Source organism: Ascaphus truei, chromosome 1, assembly GCF_040206685.1.
Source record: "Ascaphus truei isolate aAscTru1 chromosome 1, aAscTru1.hap1, whole genome shotgun sequence".
Taxonomy (NCBI): Eukaryota; Metazoa; Chordata; class Amphibia; order Anura; family Ascaphidae; genus Ascaphus; species Ascaphus truei.
The window spans coordinates 434,400,762-434,421,362 of NC_134483.1; the positions used below are offsets into that span (position 1 = coordinate 434,400,762).

The 20,601-nt window shown below is 44.7% G+C and overlaps 1 protein-coding gene across 4 annotated transcripts in view; it reads left to right on the forward strand.

Annotated features, from left to right (window-relative positions):
* Window positions 1-20,360, forward strand: part of SCLT1 (sodium channel and clathrin linker 1) — a 179,667-nt gene extending 159,307 nt beyond the window's left edge. For 3 of the 4 annotated variants that reach the window (XM_075615377.1, XM_075615368.1, XM_075615384.1), the window contains exons 21-22: window positions 13,384-13,479; window positions 19,658-20,360. In XM_075615377.1, the coding sequence (XP_075471492.1) occupies window positions 13,384-13,479; window positions 19,658-19,720 (159 nt within the window). In that variant the 3' untranslated portion in view covers window positions 19,721-20,360. Of the gene's footprint in view, window positions 1-3,997; window positions 4,163-13,383; window positions 13,480-19,657 lie in introns of those variants that run through there. The other variant, XR_012803959.1, reaches the window with a different exon arrangement.
* Window positions 20,361-20,601: the final 241 nt, after the last annotated feature.

The following is a 20,601-nucleotide window of genomic DNA, read 5'->3' on the forward strand; positions in this document are numbered from 1 at the left end:
TATTGGCCCCTATGTGAGGATACTGTCCCATGTCACATGTAATGTAGTCTGGTGCACCTGCTGGCTTACAGGACTCCTGAGTCTCCCGCTTGATGGTATAGGGGAATTCACCAGGCCTGGCTCGTGAGGTAGTGCTGAGATCTACTCACTTTTGGTACAGCGCCTCCATCTCTTCCAGGTCCCCACGACAGCAGGGAGGAGTCTCTAGAAGAGAACCCCTGGGTGCAACTTCTCCCTGAATGACTCCAGTCTCAGGCAAGAAGGTTCTTTCAATCATGACAATCTTTATTGATATCTTCCATGACAGACTGCCCATCACAACGGCCGGTCTTTAGCCGCACATCATATTCAGGGTTGCCCACCTGAAGGAGGTCCCTGGACACCACTCCTAGTCAGGGCCCTAGAAGCTGTCCTTGCTCTTCCCTTACTCTCTAATAGAGTAAGGGGAATAGTCTGCCCACCTCTCCCCTAAGTGAGGGCCACAATCCTTGCCAGAGCCCTGGCACAATGTGGGGTCAGACAGTCACACACTGCAGCTCTACTCTGCATCACATCACACTGTCACCACTTGAACAGACTGCCAACTGACATACTAACTTTAGGAAGTGATGCGTAATATATAGCTCCAGTAGGCACCACCCCTATGTCACTGTAAGTGGACACAGAGCATGCTGTCACTTCCTTTGCTACACACTACACCTCACAGGGGATGAGGGCAAACCTCATGATTACTCCTGGCAAACCTGCCCTCTTAACAGGGATTACTGCTCAGGAGGAGAGCAGCATGTAACCCCACAATTACACAGGGCTACACACATATATATATATATATATATATATATATATATATATATATATATATATATATATATATATATATATATATATACATACAATTACACAGGGCTATATATATATATATATATATATATATATATATATATATATATATATTCATGTAGAGGTATCAGTACCGTGTTAGCCGAGCTTCAATAATCAAAAAATAAATAGATGATACCGTTCTGTGGCTAACGAAATGCTTTTATTTGTGCGAGCTTTCGAGATACACTGATCTCTTCTTCCGGCGATGTTACAATGAATGAAGCAAGGATAACTTAAAAACAGTGTCTCTTGGAATGTTATCTGTGCTTCTCCTTCCCCCGGTGTGGATGTGTTTTATGGCTAGAGGTGTCAAAGGGTAACTGAAAGCAAGTGAAGAAAGAGTGTGTATGTGTATCAGTGTGAATAAAAATGAATGGAGAGCCCACAGTATAAACAGTGCTCTACACAAGGTGTGTGTGGAGTGAGAGGGATATAAATGGTGTGGGTGGGTGTGGAAATGTGAGAGTTTGTAGCATAACTAAAAGTGTGTGTGGATACTATGTGGTCCCTATTGGTGTATATGGATGGAAAAATAAGGAGTATTAGTATGTGTGAGAGACAGCTGTGTGTGCATACATATAGCACAGTATGTACAGACATGGCCTTTAGCGCTCATGGGTCGAGTTTTTCCATCCATATACACCAATAGGGACCACATAGTATCCACACACACTTTTAGTTGTGCTACAAACTCTCACATTTCCACACCCACCCACACCATTTATATCCCTCTCACTCCACACACACCTTGTGTAGAGCACTGTTTATACTGTGGGCTCTCCATTCATTTTTATTCACACTGATACACATACACACTCTTTCTTCACTTGCTTTCAGTTACCCTTTGACACCTCTAGCCATAAAACACATCCACACCGGGGGAAGGAGAAGCACAGATAACATTCCAAGAGACACTGTTTTTAAGTTATCCTTGCTTCATTCATTGTAACATCGCCGGAAGAAGAGATCAGTGTATCTCGAAAGCTCGCACAAATAAAAGCATTTCGTTAGCCACAGAACGGTATCATCTATTTATTTTTGGATTATATATATATATATATATATATATATATATATATATATATATATATATATATAATCAAACACACACTAAAGGATGTCGCTCACACTATATACAGTATACAGACAAAGGCTAAAAAGACCAGATCCAAGAATATAATAATAATAATAACATCATAATTAATTCAAACTAGAACCAACAATAATATAAATAAGCTAAGGAACTGGTGGTGCTAACTAATATATGAACACACAAAAGACTAACAAGATCCCTAAGATAGCCCTCAAATAAACCTACTTATCGAAGAAACATGAAACAAAACAGGGTACAATAGTCAATATAGAAAAAGGGAAAATAGTTTTAATTAAATGCAGAAGATCACGCTAACATTAAAAACATACAAACACTGATGGCAGCAAATCTCAATAATTAAAATTGATGAATCAGACTGCTCTCCTTGGTAAAGGTCCTAAAATAAGCAGGTGCAGAGGGTAACAGCAATAACACATAAACCAAGTGACCCCAAGAGGTAGGGTCAGAAAAGCACCACCGTTATTGCACTAATACGTCATAGGACGTCGCAGGAGTGACGTCACGGAGGGAGCTGCAGACGGCTTCACCATACTCTCCACACACAGGCACGGCTTGTATACGGGCGGGTATTGTAACCTGGACGAGAGTTTACCCCGCTTTTGGGTGTTTGGCCACAGCAGAGATTCAGTTGGCTGTTGCACCTCCATGTGCTGTTTCAAGCTATGTGTATAATATGGTTACAAGTGTGCTGGTTTCCCGGTCACTGCAACTATCAGTGGACACGGAGACATCAGGAAGGGTATACTACACTTGCTCCTTAATGGACACATATTCCATCACGGGGGTTTTTGAAGCTGTACACTAATGCCTATATTTGGTTATACATCTTGAGGCTATCAGGTTCATGGTATTACCCCTCCGTGTTTGTCCCTGTTTGTACATAACAGCACTTCCACATAATATACACTTCCTAGATGGTGCCTAGCTTATACAGTTATTGCTACTGTTACTATATATGATACTAAAACCATTCTGTCTGCTGCCTTTGGAGGACCATGGTTAACATTAATTAATATGCACAAATACTTGTACTGACTATGGGTTCCTCTAACTCCCGCAAGAGGACTATTCATTTTTAAATTTTGAGTGTCTAATATTTGGATGTATTAAAGTTTTATTATTTTCATTTTAAACCCTCTCCTTCTGACCCAATATACCAAGTAGCAGCATAATATAGGTCATTATGCCACTTACCTAACAATACACTGTATTAGGCAATGAGTGCAATAACGGGGGTGCTTTTCTGACTGTACCTCTTGAGGTCACTTGGTTTATGAATCTCAATAATTAGCAAGTTTTTTTTTTGCATACAAATATTCAAAACATCTGTAAACAAATGACTGTAAAACTCCACTAATAGATCAAAATAATAAACCAACCGATAAACAATAACTAAAATAGTTAAATAAAAATTGGGAGGTACAAAATAAAGTATAAAGACAGAGAACTCCCTAAATACCTCTATCAACTAAAAACTAAGAAAATAATAATCTAAGATCAACAGAAATATACTGTATATAACAAAAAGGAGAGAGAATAAACTTATATGTACTAAAAAATACACACATGAAAAAATGTAACCAGAGGGGAGAAAAAAGAATGCATAAAACTCATACCCAATACAAAACAGTCACATGAAAAAGAAAAATTACCTTAAATAGTACAAAATGTATACATAGGTGCCTGAAAACATCCATGTGAATGGCACTGGGGGATACAAAAAATGCTGCTCCCATGCAAAAGCTAGACACATACCAGCAAGTGCCACAAAACAGAAGGATGAACCAGTCTTGCTAGTTAAAAAGCCCCTGTTTAAAGGCAAAGAAATACTCAGCTCAGAATGGTGAAGCTCAGTCCATATAGAGCCAGAGTTATGCAACTGTCCTTCGCATAACTTTGCATTATGTAACAGCCACAGGTTGTGCACCAAATAATTCACTTCTTGCAGAATAAATAATGGGGAGCTGCCATCAGGAACACTCTATGCGTTTCACCCTTTAGGTGGGCTTCATCCCGGAGTGGTAAAAGTTAGTTGAGAGGTAGTCAAATTTATACTGAGGCTAGTGTGTGCCAGCGTCGCCTCCCTGAGCTCCCAACCAATTGCAGAGACGAACAGGATCATCGACGTCACTAGCACAGCTGATTGCTATTCTAGCAGAGTTGAAGGTAAGGAGCGTTAGGAGGATAGGGTAAAATAGTCTATATAGAAAAATGGAAAATAGTTTTAATTAAATGCAGAAGATCACGCTAACATTAAAAACATACAAACACTGATAGCAGCAAATCTCAATAATTAGCAAGATTTTTTTTTGCTTTGTATGCATTAGGCATCTCTGTTTGTGCCTCATTTTCATGTGTAGGACAGACCATGGAATAATACTATGTTGGTGTGCATGCGCGTACTGATATGTACAATTGCAATAGTGTGGTTACGACAGCTACTTGAAACGCTACCTGGCACACATGCGCTGTTATACCCGACCGCTATGGTGGGTTACTATAGTGATTGGGGATGCCATTTCGCACTTTCAATGACCGGGATGTACCCGCAAAAGTCCTGGAACTCAATTCGGAAAATGGGGTTTCCCTGCGAGGGATAACTGGGGCTCAAGGGAATAGGATAGACTGGGGATATGAAGAAAACTTTGTGAGGCACTGATGAGAATCCTTCAATAGTAGATAAAGATTTCTTAAAAGACCTGACCTTTAGAAAGTATATGAGATATAAGCATTTGTAAGTCTTGTGGAGGCTGGCACTGGACTAGACTATGTCTAGAGAATGGGTGAGTTATTTTGTCCCAGTACATAGAGAGACCTCCAAATATTCAAGAATGTCCAATATAAATGAGATTGTACTCACAATAGGTAGCTTGTTGTGTCCATAAACTTCAAACTTGCAGGGCATCGATCCAGGTGTGCGTCATGCAGGATAAGTAGACAGAAAAAATTGGCAAGCAGCCAAAAAGCACAGCACCACGAACATAAGCCAATAAAAGAGGATGAACTAAATAAACGATTTATTTCACAGATGGAAGTTCACACTGATAAAGCTCTTTTGAGCGAAACATATCAAAGTGTGGTGACTAATCATAAACACTTGGTTTATGTATACTTGGCGAACCCGGAAGTAACTCCGTATTTCGTGCCGTATACAAAGACGCGATGACATCAGCAGCGTCATCACATCAACCTCAGCTCTAAAAACAACAATAACGTTATATAGACGAAAAGAGCCAGAAAAATTAAGACAATCTTAAAGAATAATAAAAACAGTGTGGAACAGCTGATAAAGACATCCACAATGGATTCAGTTCACACAATGTAATTGAAAAAATCCACATATAAACTGGTACTGTATGTAGTGTTTAGGAGTAACTTAAATCCTACAGATATTCTGAACTATAAACTCACATGCTGGAATACTGTAAGTCAGACAAATGAGTACCTTTAGTAAATTAATTGCAATAGGGTGTCATTTGAAATGTGTTAATCCAGGAACTTGTACATATAAGTCTATATTCATGCATAAACATGTAATATTAAAGAAGACATTTTATATAAATATATAAACTATGTAACTGGATTACACACCAAACAATGTCATATAAAGTACCTATGCAAAATGGACTAGAAACATTTGTAGTTTCTATAAGCAGTATTATTTTTAACCATTATTATTTCACATGAACAACTAAACTGATATATAACTGATATATTAGTACAGGTGTAGTTCCCCGCAAAGGAAATCAGCCAGTCCACAGTGTGCAAAAAGTGTTCTGCAACATACCACCAGATAACCTGGGAAAAAAGATATACAATATTAAATGAATACTTAATATGGGGATATTGAACAATGCATACCTGGAATAATTGAGTTGAAGCATGAGTAGAGAGAAACAATGGGGGGGGGGGGTGTGTTAGTTCTCTCTCTTTTACTGGCATTTGTTCGCGGGGCGGTGCTTTTTAGCTGCTTGACAATTTTTTCTCTGGAACTCAATTCAGCATGCAGTTCCTGGCGTCACCACTCTATTCCACTCCTGGAGGTGCTGAAATCCCTTGACCGGGAGCGAGTACCAAACGCCCAGGTACTCTTTTCGGCGCGTAGTTCCAGTTGCGACCGCTGCGTCTCTTTTCAGAACTTGGCCCCTGAAAAGTGGGACTTAGAAAATTTCTTGCCTTGAAATTTCTGAAGTCGGCTCGTGTATATTTCTCTCAGAGCATCTTTTGGTGATTTCAAATCTGCCGCTGCTGTCTTGGCGCTTAGAATCTGACAACCTGATTGGCTGCTAGGTTTCTTATAGGATTTTAAGTCCCAGTCACAAAATGCTATAGCCAATCAGCGCATGGGAATATTTCTACCAGCCTATCACAGATTTGCCGGTACTCTGAAGCCGGGCGAGCACTGATTTCAATTCTGTTAAGAGGCATGCGCCAACCTAATATGCCAGTTAGCATATTTAACCCCCCGTTGTGCCAGGCTACTTAGAGTCTGGGTATGGGCAAATGGTTGCCGAATAGCCCTTATTCATGTCAGGACGTGGATACTTGAGCGTAACTCCGGTACTCCGCCCGCCCTAACACCTTGGCATCTCTGAGACTTTCAAGTCCGGGACCCGACCAGACACAGTGGCACCAAGCGTGGTCGCCATCTGGTCTCTCGGAACATGTTAATAAAAAATCATACAAAATTCTTCTAAGTTGCTCATCCCCTAGGATCTATTGAAAAGACGTTCATTTTCAGAGCTCCTACACCCGAGTTGGACCTAGACCTTGTCGCCATTGGCATGCAAAGTGTGGCAAATTTAATATTGAATCTAGTCTACCCCTACCTCCCCCCCCCCAAGAACTCCGTTCTGTGTCCTGCACAGCCCAGCTGTGCGAGGACCCCATGCGTAGAAGCAATCCACCATCACTCTGCCTCTCTCACCTTCACGGCACCGCATTAGGAGGGGGTCGGGGGGGGGGGTATGGAAGCCGATTGACCAGTTGCGCAAGAGCTGTGGAGGGGAACCCAGGAATCACTCCATCAAAGCATCACTCCATTTCAAGAACTTGCCCGCTGCTGCTCCGTTCCTCCAACTGAGACCAATCTTCTGACTATCAGGTGAGTGCGGCAGCGGCTCCATTAATCCCCCCCACACGCGCTCCGCTCAGCTGATTGAACATTTGTAGCGCTGGTTCCCCTGGCCTGTCTCCCCTCCTGGCTATGCTAAACCACTGGCACCCCCCCCCCCCCACGTGCTGCGCTCCGCTGATTTGGTAGCGCTGGTTCCCCCTGGCTATCTCCCCTCCTGGCTCAGCTAAACCGCCACCAACCCCCCTCCCCCCCACGCACTCCACTCAGCTGATTTGTAGTGCTAGTCCCCCTAGCCTGTCTCACCTCCTGGCTCTGCTAAACAGCCGGCAACCGCCCCCCCGCCCCACCCCCCTGCGCTGTGTACAGGTGATTGAATATTTGTAATTGTTGCACTGGTTCCCTCTGGCCGGCCTATGTCCCCTCCTGGTCTCTTTCCCCCATCCTGGCCTCTTTCCCCCCATCCTGGTCTCTCTCCCCCCCTCCTGGTCTCTCTCTCGCCCCTCCTGGTCTCTCTCTCGCCCCTCCTGGTCTCTCTCTCCCCGCTCCTGGTCTCTCTCTTCCCCCTCCCTGGTCTATCTCTCCCTCCCCCTCCCTGGTCTATCTCTCCCTCCCCCTCCCTGGTCTATCTCTCCCTCCCCCTCCCTGGTCTATCTCTCCCTCCCCCTCCCTGGTCTATCTCTCCCTCCCCCTCCCTGGTCTATCTCTCCCTCCCCCTCCCTGGTCTATCTCTCCCTCCCCCTCCCTGGTCTATCTCTCCCTCCCCCTCCCTGGTCTATCTCTCCCTCCCCCTCCCTGGTCTATCTCTCCCTCCCCCTCCCTGGTCTCTCTCTCCCTCCCCCTCCCTGGTCTCTCTCTCCCTCCCCCTCCCTGGTCTCTCTCTCCCTCCCCCTCCCTGGTCTCCCTCCCCCTCCCTGGTCTATCTCTCCCTCCCCCTCCCTGGTCTCTCTCTCCCTCCCCCTCCCTGGTCTCTCTCTCCCTCCCCCTCCCTGGTCTCTCTCTCCCTCCCCCTCCCTGGTCTCTCTCTCCCTCCCCCTCCCTGGTCTCTCTCTCCCTCCCCCTCCCTGGTCTCTCTCTCCCTCCCCCTCCCTGGTCTCTCTCTCCCTCCCCCTCCCTGGTCTCTCTCTCCCTCCCCCTCCCTGGTCTCTCTCCCTCCCCCTCCCTGGTCTATCTCCCTCCCCCTCCCTGGTCTATCTCTCCCCCCCCCCTCCCTGGTCTCTCTCCCTCCCCCTCCCTGGTCTCTCTCCCCCCCCCCTCCCTGGTCTCTCTCCCTCCCCCCTCCCTGGTCTCTCTCCCTTCCCCCTCCCTGGTCTATCTCTCCCTCCCCCTCCCTGGTCTATCTCTCCCTCCCCCTCCCTGGTCTATCTCTCCCTCCCCCTCCCTGGTCTATCTCTCCCTCCCCCTCCCTGGTCTATCTCTCCCTCCCCCTCCCTGGTCTCTCTCTCCCTCCCCCTCCCTGGTCTCTCTCTCCCTCCCCCTCCCTGGTCTCCCTACCCCTCCCTGGTCTCTCTCTCTCTCCCCCTCCCTGGTCTCTCTCTCCCTCCCCCTCCCTGGTCTCTCTCTCCCTCCCCCTCCCTGGTCTCTCTCTCCCTCCCCCTCCCTGGTCTCTCTCTCCCTCCCCCACCCTGGTCTCTCTCTCCCTCCCCCACCCTGGTCTCTCCCTCCCCCACCCTGGTCTCTCCCTCCCCCACCCTGGTCTCTCTCTCCCTCCCCCACCCTGGTCTCTCTCTCCCTCCCCCACCCTGGTCTCTCTCTCCCTCCCCCACCCTGGTCTCTCTCTCCCTCCCCCACCCTGGTCTCTCTCTCCCTCCCCCACCCTGGTCTCTCTCTCCCTCCCCCACCCTGGTCTCTCTCCCTCCCCCACCCTGGTCTCTCTCTCCCTCCCCCACCCTGGTCTCTCTCTCCCTCCCCCACCCTGGTCTCTCTCTCCCTCCCCCACCCTGGTCTCTCTCTCCCTCCCCCACCCTGGTCTCTCTCTCCCTCCCCCACCCTGGTCTCTCTCTCCCTCCCCCACCCTGGTCTCTCTCTCCCTCCCCCACCCTGGTCTCTCTCTCCCTCCCCCACCCTGGTCTCTCTCTCCCTCCCCCACCCTGGTCTCTCCCTCCCCCACCCTGGTCTCTCTCTCCCTCCCCCACCCTGGTCTCTCCCTCCCCCACCCTGGTCTCTCTCTCCCTCCCCCACCCTGGTCTCTCTCTCCCTCCCCCACTCTGGTCTCTCTCTCCCTCCCCCACCCTGGTCTCTCTCTCCCTCCCCCACCCTGGTCTCTCTCTCCCTCCCCCACCCTGGTCTCTCTCTCCCTCCCCCACCCTGGTCTCTCTCTCCCTCCCCCACCCTGGTCTCTCTCTCCCTCCCCCACCCTGGTCTCTCTCTCCCTCCCCCACCCTGTTCTCTCTCTCCCTCCCCCACCCTGGTCTCTCTCTCCCTCCCCCACCCTGGTCTCTCTCTCCCTCCCCCTCCCTGGTCTCTCTCTCCCTCCCCCTCCCTGGTCTCTCTCTCCCTCCCCCCTCCCTGGTCTCTCTCCCTCCCCCCTCCCTGGTCTCTCTCCCTCCCCCCTCCCTGGTCTCTCTCCCTCCCCCCTCCCTGGTCTCTTTCCCCCCCCCCCCTCTGGTCTCTCCCCCCTCCCCCCCCCCCCGTTCAACTGAAATACAGATCTCAAATTGTTGATGTCAATTTTGGAGGCTGAGCTAAGATGTGCATTGAGTTCAGATATTCAGCCAAAGTTTCTGCAACTTGTAAGAAATAAGAATTGTCAAATTTTGCATTACATTATCTTACATTTTCAATTTGAACCATTTTCATCGTTTGCGCCTGACACAGTTGTAACTGAGCAGTCAAAGTGTTCATGTTTTGAATAAACTTGTTCAAATAGTGTTTTTTACATTTTCGCATGCGCAACAAAATACCTACATTTTTACATGGTGTGGCTATTTTCACTTCTAATTTGCCACACCTGTGGCTACATTGAAAAATAGGTTGCCCACCCCTCTCCTAGACCTTCCTACAAGAAGTTTTAATAAAAGTTGCTTCAAATAATGCTTAGGTTTATTTTCAGGGTTGCTTCAATTGTACCGAAGCTGGACGTAGAAATAATTTTACTCCTGCAACCTTATACATATTTGGAGACAGCCCGAACCCCTATACCGGCTTTGGGCATATACCGCGGGAGACTCCCCCTAGACCAGGGACCACTGACTATACACGGGATACACAAATCCTTTTTACCTTTCTGGTCTGTGCTGAAGCAGGGACTCCTGGCAGTGAACTGCAACAACGTTTTCATGGTAGGATTTTGGCCGAAGCATTGTGCTTCAAGGTATTCGAGAATCTGACCTGATTCCCGGCTACCTTTTTGGGGTATCCAGTAACTCTGCAACCCAGCTACATAGCCACAATCTGAAAAGACTTAATCCGCAAAACCCACCCTGACGCTCATAGCCTAACAATCGCTGCTTGCTGGCACTCCTGGAAAGGCAAAAACATAAAAATTCTGTGTCGCATATTTTCATACAAAACATAGCAATACATACGACAGCCAAGTCCAAGAGCTGACACTCTAGGACCCCACAATGTGACACATGGGCAACCAAGTGGGCTTGACCTTTATTAATGAGCTGGGTTACCACCTCACCGTCACAGCCATCGTTAGCCAGAAAAGGTGGAAGAACAGTAGATATTCGGCTCACAGGAAACAAAGTAAAACATTTGATTATGGTGCCTTTTTGTCAGGAAGCCAAGTGCATTAGAAAAATAAAAAAGTTGTTAAATCGTTTTTCCCAAGGTCGGACATGAACAGATTAAAAAAACTAAATGTATGAATAGGTGCTTGAGACTTTATTCTGCACCATTTGTTATTTTAATAAAAAGGTTTAGAATGTATGAAATGCATATTTGTCAGTTTGCAGTTAAATCATCCAAAAGTAATTGCCCAAATGTAGAGCGTGCTTTGATATCATGCGGTACTAGACATCTTGTTTTATTAGAAACGCATTCATGGCGAAGCTTATGAATCTGCTGCTACATTTTTCTTAATTTATTTTATTCTTCAATCTTACAAATTCAGTTAAGTGACAAAGAATAAAAACGCTTGGAATAATAAGAAATGAAAAGAACACATGACAAATGGTAATGTTTCTGTGGCATTTTGAATTTACTATAGTGTGCACTGCAGGGCCACTGACAGACTTCCCTGGGCCCAGGGCTAAAGGTTTGGCCTGGACCCCTATGTCACACCTCACAAGCCCCCTCTCCACATGTATTTCTCTCCCCCGTCTCATTCTTACCCGCCTCTCTTTCTCACTCACACCCCTCCCCACCCTCAAACACTCCCTCTCGCCTCTCACTCTCCCTCCTCCTCCACCAATTACCCCCCTCTCACTCAATCCCGCTCCCTCAATCCCCCCTCCTTCAGACTCATTCCCTACCCCATTGACCACACACACAAACACAATCCCCACCACAATAATTACTCCCCCACAAAATACATACAACCCACCCCCAGATACATACAAAAAAAACAACCCCCCAAATAAATACTAAAAAAAAACCAAACCCCGAATACATAGAACCTCTTTCGAATACCTACAAACATCTCCAAATACATACAAAAAAACCCCACCCCCCACATACATCCAAAAAAAAACACCCCCACAATGCATACATCCAAAAAAAGACAACCCTCATCCCCCAAATACATACATTCACCCTACTTTTCATCTGTGGAACCTCAGGGGGGTCCCTCAAATGTCACCCTATTTAAAATAAATAATGAGCCTAGAAAAGGTAGGCTGGCTTCTGCTGCCAGGACATATTTCAAACGGGTTCCCACAGCCCTTTAAAGAATGAAAAACTGATGAGTTTTTTGTAGGGGAAACGCTGACAAAACTCCTAATAAAGATAAATGAAGTAAAATCTATACTACAACAAATATTCCAGATTTGAATATGAAAATGTGTCAGAATAAGCATTTACCTGCTCCCATTTTTTTTTTTACAGCCCCATCACTATTGAAAAACCAACCAGCCCCAGACAACTCTTGTGATTTCCCGCCTAAAATTAGACCTGTTATACACACTGCTCTTTTACTTTCTTTATTATTAGTTTGGAGTGAGGAGAGGGATCTGGAACAAAATTTGAGCTTGTGAAATAGGTGAATGATTGTAGTAAAAATACAGATGGTATTAAATATGAACCCATCAAAACCAGTTGTGTAACATAACAGGTCTTATGATTTGCAATTATCACTTTGATAGACATGCTTTCTAAAATGGGCCCCCACACCCCAAATACATACAACCCCCACCCCCAAAAAAATACATACAAACCCTCCAAGTACATACAAAAAACACCCCCAAATACATACAAAAAATCCCACCCCCTCCCAAATACATACACCTCTCCCCAAATACATACAAAATAACCCCCCCAAAATACATACAAAACCCCCACCCACAATACATACATACAAAACCCCCACCCCCCAAATACTTACAAAAAACACTCTTACCTTGGGGATGGTCTCAGGCCTCTGGTGCTGCGGACCTCCTGGCGGGTACCCTACCTCCCACGGTGTGTTGGCCTCCCTCACTCTCCCGTGCCAAGTCTTTCTCTCATGCTGGTGTGTGCCAGAAACTGAGCCCCAAGAGAGAGGAACGGCGTGGGAGAGTGAGGGAAGTGTGCTGTGGAGAGGCGGGGTCCGTTGGTAACCAGAGGATTGGCAGCCGGACAAAGATGTTGGGCCTGAGTGGGCCGGCCTTATGGCAAGGTGAGCACCTTCCGGGCCCCCGCATCCTCTCCTTCCTCTCTCGTTGGCACCGGGATCCAACGTCTACCCGACTGGAGGAGGGAGTGTGGGCCTCCTACCCTCCCCGTCCAACTCCCTCCTCCGGTCGGAAGGATTCCGACCCCGACACAAGGAGGGAGAGGGAGCGTGGGGCCCTCGGACTGGCAGAGAGGTAAGGGTGGAGGAAGAGGCTGGTGTGTCCATGTGTGTCTGACCTTTTCCGGAGCAGGCCACCTACTGTAGTGTTGCGTCACATCACATGCCACCACGGCGTCGCAACGCTGCCGGAGGGGGGCTGCTCAGCAAAGTCAGTCCTTTCATTTTGTTTTAAGGGGGGCGTGGGGGGGCTCTGGTGTCAGTGTGCCACCTTGGGCCCTGCAAAGCCTAAGGCCGGGCCCAACTTCCAGTGCCGCCCGGGCCCCCAGCAGCCACCGGGCCCGCGACACTTGTTCCGGCTCTCCCCCGCTCCCCCTGTCAGCGGCTCGGGAGCATTGTCTTTGGTTCATCTAACTATATATTCTTTTTATTAAACAGTCTGAAAAATTGATAGTAGACTATGAAGAGAAAACCAACAGACTTCAGAAACGCCTGGACCAAGCAGAGCAGCGAGCAGCATCAGCATCTAAACAGGTATAATAATACCTGGCTGTATAAAGCCCACTATGATAATTACCTAAAAGTTTCTCGTTATACTTGCATGAATGAAAATGGGATTTTGGACATTTATTGCAGCTATTCCAAAAAATAATAACAGTGAAGTAAAAGGTCGTGTAAATTTTAGGAGCTAGATATAAATTACCAGGGAATGCAATTCAAAATAACCTTTATCCCCTCAGTGAATGAAAGGTCTAGACTAGTTCTGCATTGAAACTGCCCCTGCCATCATGCGTTTGAGAATCTGGCTTGTACTGTAGTATGCATTTTTTTCATGATTATAGTTTGGTAAACTAAATGTACCTGCTTGAAATAACACTGTGGAAGATAATGGGGTTATTCAGTAAACTGTGAAGTGGCAATCAGGGCCCTATCAAATGGACACCCATTGAATTTTGTGATGGATTCCTTGAGATGATGCCCCAATCAGCACTTTGCCGTTTAATGAATAACCCCCAGGGTGGAGGAAACTGAACTAGCAAATGCATGTATCCACTTTCTGAAGGCAAATCCAAAAATTTAGTTACAGCTGAGATTTTGGATTTTCACAGAGCTATTCTTCGGGACTTCCAATGCCTGACATAATAATAATAATAGTTTGTTCTTGTATAGCGCTGCTAGTTTTACGTAGCGCTTTACAAAGACATTTTTGCAGACACGGTCCCTGCTCAGATGAGCTTACAATCTATGTTATTGTCACGGGAGACCAGGCAATTACACCCTTATACTGGGATCATATCACTGGGCAAAACCAAGAATTAAATCAAATTGTCATTTATTACATTGAAACAGACGTACACACAGTGAATTACAATAAACATGAGGAAACACACTTACTGAGGGTCTGGGCTATAAAACTTACCTTTCCTAGTTGAAATAGCACAGAAAACAAAGTCTTTACAAAGTCTTTCAGATGACCGGGACTAAGCCTGAAAAGTCCTGGAACTGAAATCTTTCCCCTCTGGAGGTGCTGAAATCCCTTGACCGGGCGTGAATGCCAAATGTCCTGGTACTCTTCTCGACATGCAGTTCCAGCCGTGACCGCTATGAAGTATTTTGGGAACTTGGCCCCGCAAAGGAAAAGTGGGACTTCGGAATTTTTCTAAGCCGGCTCACTGACATCTCTCACAGAGCATCTTTGAATTTACCGCTGCTGTTTTGGCGCTTAGAACCTCCTGACCTGTTTGGCTGCTGGGTTTCTTATAGGATTTCAGTCCCATTCACAGAATCAAATGGTTGGAGGGGAAATGGGAAAGGGGAAAATCCTGCTCAGCTCAAATCAAAGTTACTTCCTAGAGAGGTGCTATCAGGGTTAATATATATGTGTAGGGAGGGGAAAGAAACCAGAACCCTATGTGATGCACTCAACTCTACTAATATGAAAATAATAAAGTTTTATTAATATCTATTAAGGTAAACATAGAAAAAAGTTTAAAACCTAAACAGTGTACTTGAGAGATCCTAGGTGTGGATCTATCTTAATGGTCAGATGGCAGTGGTAATCACCTTTAAATAGCCATATAAGCTAGACTGGACTTGCAGTCAGATACAGATATAAAACACATCGCACTTGAACCTGATAGCTCAAAAAATGGACACTTAGTGAATTCCCTCAGGATAATAGTACACAAAGTGTTAATCCTAAAGTGCCATGAGGTGCAGTGATACACGGAGAGGAACACTGAAAACTTTGGGCACTGTGTAACAATGTCAGTGTATTACACATAGCATTGGTGCCTGCACAAATGAAGTCAGTTGTGTCCCCCAGCAGGAGAAAAAAACCCCACCCTTGTAAACAAACGATGGGGATTAGCGTGGGTATGCAGTAAGTGTCAGTAAGTACACAACCTTGATGGCCAGTATGGTGTACCAGCCGGGCATAATCAAAACCCCAGGCTGCTTACATTGACCCAAACGCTATAATCCCAGCAAACACTTCCTGTAGTGTGTTGATAACACTGCATCCACTCGTGTTAACCTGTGAGCAACCTGGGTTAGATAAATCTAATCTTCCCTGTCACTTGCTAGTGGGATCCACATCTGTGGCCCACATCAAAGTTTAAACTGCCAAGTTACTAGTCTAGCTGACCGGAGAACATACTCCTGTGAGTATGTGGTACACTGAACGTCGCTATGACGTCATCCCGACGCGCGTTTCGTTCCAAAGCAAGGGAACTTCTTCGGGGGGAGGAGGCACCCTGAACTGACCTGCTTCTTATACCCTGCAGTTGCCATGGTGATCCGATGACGTGGTTTAGTGGGAGTGAACCCTCCTACCAGTCAGAGCGGTCCCTGCTGCTTCAATGCTAAGCAGTTGCTTATTTCAAAGGAAACCTCGTATAAAATACAATACAGTAGGGGTTAAAATAAACTATATATTACACACACAAAGACTGTTGTTTATTTATAGGGATGAGATTAAATGACACTTCATGTTGACACGATCAAAAGGTAAGTCAATGTATCATATGCATAATGCATATATTCTATTAGGCAGTGAAAATTAACCCCGTGGTAAGTATAAAGTGGAGTTAATCCTGTCCTGATTTCTCATGGAAAGCTTAATGCTTAATGACACAAATGGTGGAATATTTTCATAGGAATGCACAAAAGTTGAAATCTTCATTTAACCCATGTGGGGATTGTGTTCCTAAAATAAAAATCCACCTTGCCTCTTTTCTTAATAAGGCATTGTCAATATCACCTCCTCGGAGCCCAAGTGATATATGTTCTATACCTTGAAAGAGGACCGATGTAATGTCCCCTTGGTGTATCAAATTGATATGGCGTGCCAACGGTGTGTCAACTTCATTCCTAATGGTGCTGGCATGTTCAAGAATTCGGCGGCGTAGTTGGCGTGACGTCTTGCCAACATACATCATGCCGCATTTACAAGTCGCCAAATAAATAACTGCAGATGTTTTACAATTAAAGAATTCCTTAATCGTATATGTTTTGGACCCATTGGAATTTCTAAACGTTTTCTGGGGGTTAATAAAGCTGCAGGCTTTACATGCCCCGCATTTAAAGGTACCCTTTGTAGTGTTTGAAAGCCAAGTTGTACTTGTCGGTGTTTTGTAATGGCTGTGTACAAGAGTATCAGACAGGTTCTTAGATCTCCTGTAGGTGATGGAGGGGGTGTCGGAAAGCACTGTCCTATATATCTCATCCTCCAACAGGATGTGCCAATGTTTATTAATTATTCCTTTTATCTCCCTCCACTGCTTGCTATATGTGCCGATTATTCTTAGTGTACTTAATTCATTTTCTAGTTGTTTTTTCCCATACAGCAGCATATTGCGGTCTGAATACTTAGCACGTTTGTACGCTTTGTTGATGCAGCTTTTACTATAACCCCTGTTGATAAACTTTTGACTCATGATGTTACATTGGATCTCAAAATCACTATTAGTTGAACAATTTCTTTTAGCTCTTAAAAATTGTCCCACAGGGATCCCCTCTATCTGTGGTCTGGGATGGTGGCTAGTAAATAATAACAAATTATTTGTAGCTGTGACTTTGGTATGGACCGTAGATTGTAAAGCCCCTGTCTCATCCTTGAAAATTTCCAGGTCCAGAAAGGTAATTCTGTCCTGGTTTATCTCACTCGTGAGACGTAGATTATGGTTATTCTGATTCAAGGCCGTCACAAAATTGTTGAATTCCGCCACTGTCCCATTCCACAGACACAGCACGTCGTCAATGTAGCGAGACCACAATTCGACGTGCTGTGTATGTATGTTCATCTCCTGGGTAAAGACTCTCGTCTCCTCCCACCAACCAAGGTAAATGTTGGCATATGTAGGGGCACATGTGGTGCCCATCGCCGTACCTTGAAGTTGGTGGTAGAAGGTGCCCTTGAACAGAAAATAATTATGTTTCAGAACATAATTAAGAAGCTCAATGAATTTGTTATGTTTCGAACATTCAGAGCTGCGGGCTCTCAAGAAGTGTGACACTGATCCAATTCCCACCTGATGTTGTATGCTGGTATACAGAGATTCCACATCTAATGATGCCAAAAATGTGTTTTTGGATATCTGTATACCATCTATTTTCCTTAAGATGTCTGATGTGTCTATTGTGTGGGTAGGTAGACTGGTCACATAAGGTCTTAAAACCTCGTCCAGATAAATACTTGCATGCTCATTGAGAGAATCAATACCGGAGACAATTGGTCTTCCAGGGGGGTTCTTTGCGTTCTTATGTAACTTGGGAATGCTATAAAATGTGGCTATTTTAGGTTTGTCAACCAACATGTATTTAAATTCCTGTGACGAGATTACCTGATTATCCAAACCTTTCTGTAAGATCTTCCTCAGGTTCTGGAAATATGTAACTAGGATCATGTGGTAGAACTTCGTAACATTTTTTATCACTTAATAGCCTAACATTTTCTAAGACATACTTGTCTTCTTCTAAGATTACAATATTCCCCCCTTTGTCAGCGGGTTTAATTATGATCCCTTTTAATTCTGCTAGTTCCTTCAGGGCACATTTTTCATTTTGTGTGAGGTTTTCTTGTCCCCCTCTTTTAGACATTGTTTGAAAGTCTTTAGTGACTAATTTGAGAAACATGTTGATGTTTGTATCTGCACTTATTGATGGTGAAAATTTACTCTTGGGTTCACAGAATACCTCAACCAAATCAGAGCGTGGGAATATTTCTACCAGCCTATCAGCGATTTGCTGGTACCCTGAAGCTGGGTGGGCTCGGATTTCAATTCTGCAAAGGGAATGCGCCAACTTGGCACCTCTGCCACTTAGCATATTGAATCCACCCGCTGGGCCAGGGTCCTCAGAGTCTGGGGCCGGGCAAATGGTCGCCGGATAGCCCTTATTCATGCCAGGACATGGGTACTAGAGTATAACTCCGTTACTCCGCCCGCCATAACACCTTGGCATCTCTGAGACTTTCAAGTCTGGGACCCTAGCGAGACTGCCTGCGGGGGGGGCGCGGGGTTTACCGAGGCCCTGCGCGCTTCCCGAAGGCACTTAAATTAAGTGCCGGGGGAGCTCCAGGGCCTCTGTAAGCCTTTACTTACCTTGGCTCCGGCGGCTTCCTTCCCGTGTCGCCATGGCAACGTGGCGTCAAATGATGTCACGTTGCTAAGGGAACGTGGTCATGACGCCGGAGCGGAGGTTAGTGGGGGTGAGGGGGGAGACGCGGGAGTGAGGAGACCGTCGGCAGGGGGGCGCAGGGAAAAAAGTTTGCGCCCCCCCTGGTCTACATGTACCCGGGAATCTGACTAGACTCCCGAATACATTTTTGGGGTGGCCAGTAACTCTGGACCCCGACTAGCTAGACACAATCCAATAACTCTTTGACCGCAAAATCCACCCTGAAACATATAGCCTGAGAATCTCCACTGGTTAACACTCCTGGAAAGGCAAAAGGCACCAATTCTTCGTCATACCATTACATTCATTGCTGGTACAATACACAGGTTGAAGAGCTGACACTAAAACAGGGCTTAGAGGTAACCAGACGGGCATGATACCTTTATTTATGGCCTGGTTACCCCATCACTGTCACGTATTGCAGCCTCTGGATCAGTGCACAGCTTGTTCAGATACTTTGGGTTATTCGGTGAAGTGCGATTTTGCTGGTCTAGCAATATCACATGGAAACTCCCACTGATGTCAAAATAAAAGAAACATCAGAGTTCTTTGTTCTGGTAACCAGAGTCTGGTAGGATTGTAGCAGCACTATAAAAATTTCCATTTATTGCAGACTGTAGATTACCCAGAAATGCCTTAATCTATTTTACTACTTTATAAAAAGGAAAGTTTAGTGACTACCTCCTATACTTAGTAGCTGCACACAACAGATATTTTGGCTCTTTACCTCAGAACCACAATAATAACAGACAAAATACCTGAGCGCTCTCAGAATGGTCAAGCAGATGGCACTCTTCATTAAGTACCTTGAATTTCTACTGAATAGCCATTCAAATATAATGTATACATTTGTTAACATTACATTGGGCTATTTCAAGACCAACCACTTAACTAAGCTACCGGTAACACAGATGAGTATTTACAGAAATGGGCCTACAAAATAGTAATGTGGTTTTTGTTTTATTATGATTTGGTTTGTCCTCATTTCAAACCGTTCTAACTACATATTTTGTATTATTCCTATTCTTTGCAGCTCGGTGTCATTGCATCCCAGAGGAGAACAGCAACCCACCTGGTGGACATGGAAAATCGTTAAACAATAAATAAAATCAATAAGCATAATTCATTATACGGATAATATAATGTGCACTGCGGACATGGAATTACAATTTGCATCAATGATTTTCATGCTCTTTGATATTTGTGGAGAGCAATTAAGTGGCATTTTCACTTGGTTTGTAAATTAATTTAAAAGGCTAAATATTGCAACGATAATGACTTTGCAATTAAGACAAATGAAGAGGTTAGTGTCTATATCAAGATTTGAATACTGTATATAAAGGCTATTTTTTAATTTTATTTTAAGTATTACAACCATTAATATAATAAAATCTATATCTTGTAACGTAAAGCTATTTTCTTCATGTAAACAAACTGTAAAGGTTTTCTTTTAGTTTTTTTGTAAAACTGGTGTTGCTTAATTTACCCTTTCATATTTTTCCTGTAAATACCAAATAAAGTCTACCTATTTTAGATTTTCTAAGTCATTTATATTTTTATATTTTACATTTAATAACTTCACCAAATAATGCAAGGAAAACCTATTTACCTGTTTTATTTTTTTAGACAATGTTCACAATGTCGTTTTCCTGTAGTTTACATACTGTACGATTTCATGATGACGTCTGTCTGTGCTTGACTGCTTTGTCATACAAAATAAAATAATTATCTTCACCAATGCTATACCATAAGTTTTTTTTAAATTACTTTCGTCTGTTTATTTTTAGCATTCTTGCTGATCATGTAATTTCCTGGAAGTATACCGTAAATATCACAATGTGTTGCTTCTGTTACGCCTGGTTCCATATGTATACTCAGGGAAAACATACAGGCAATTAACTTTTTTTTACATCTTAAATGATTTCATTAACACAACAAACTAGAAAGTACCATGGATTTGTGACATGAGAACAAGGT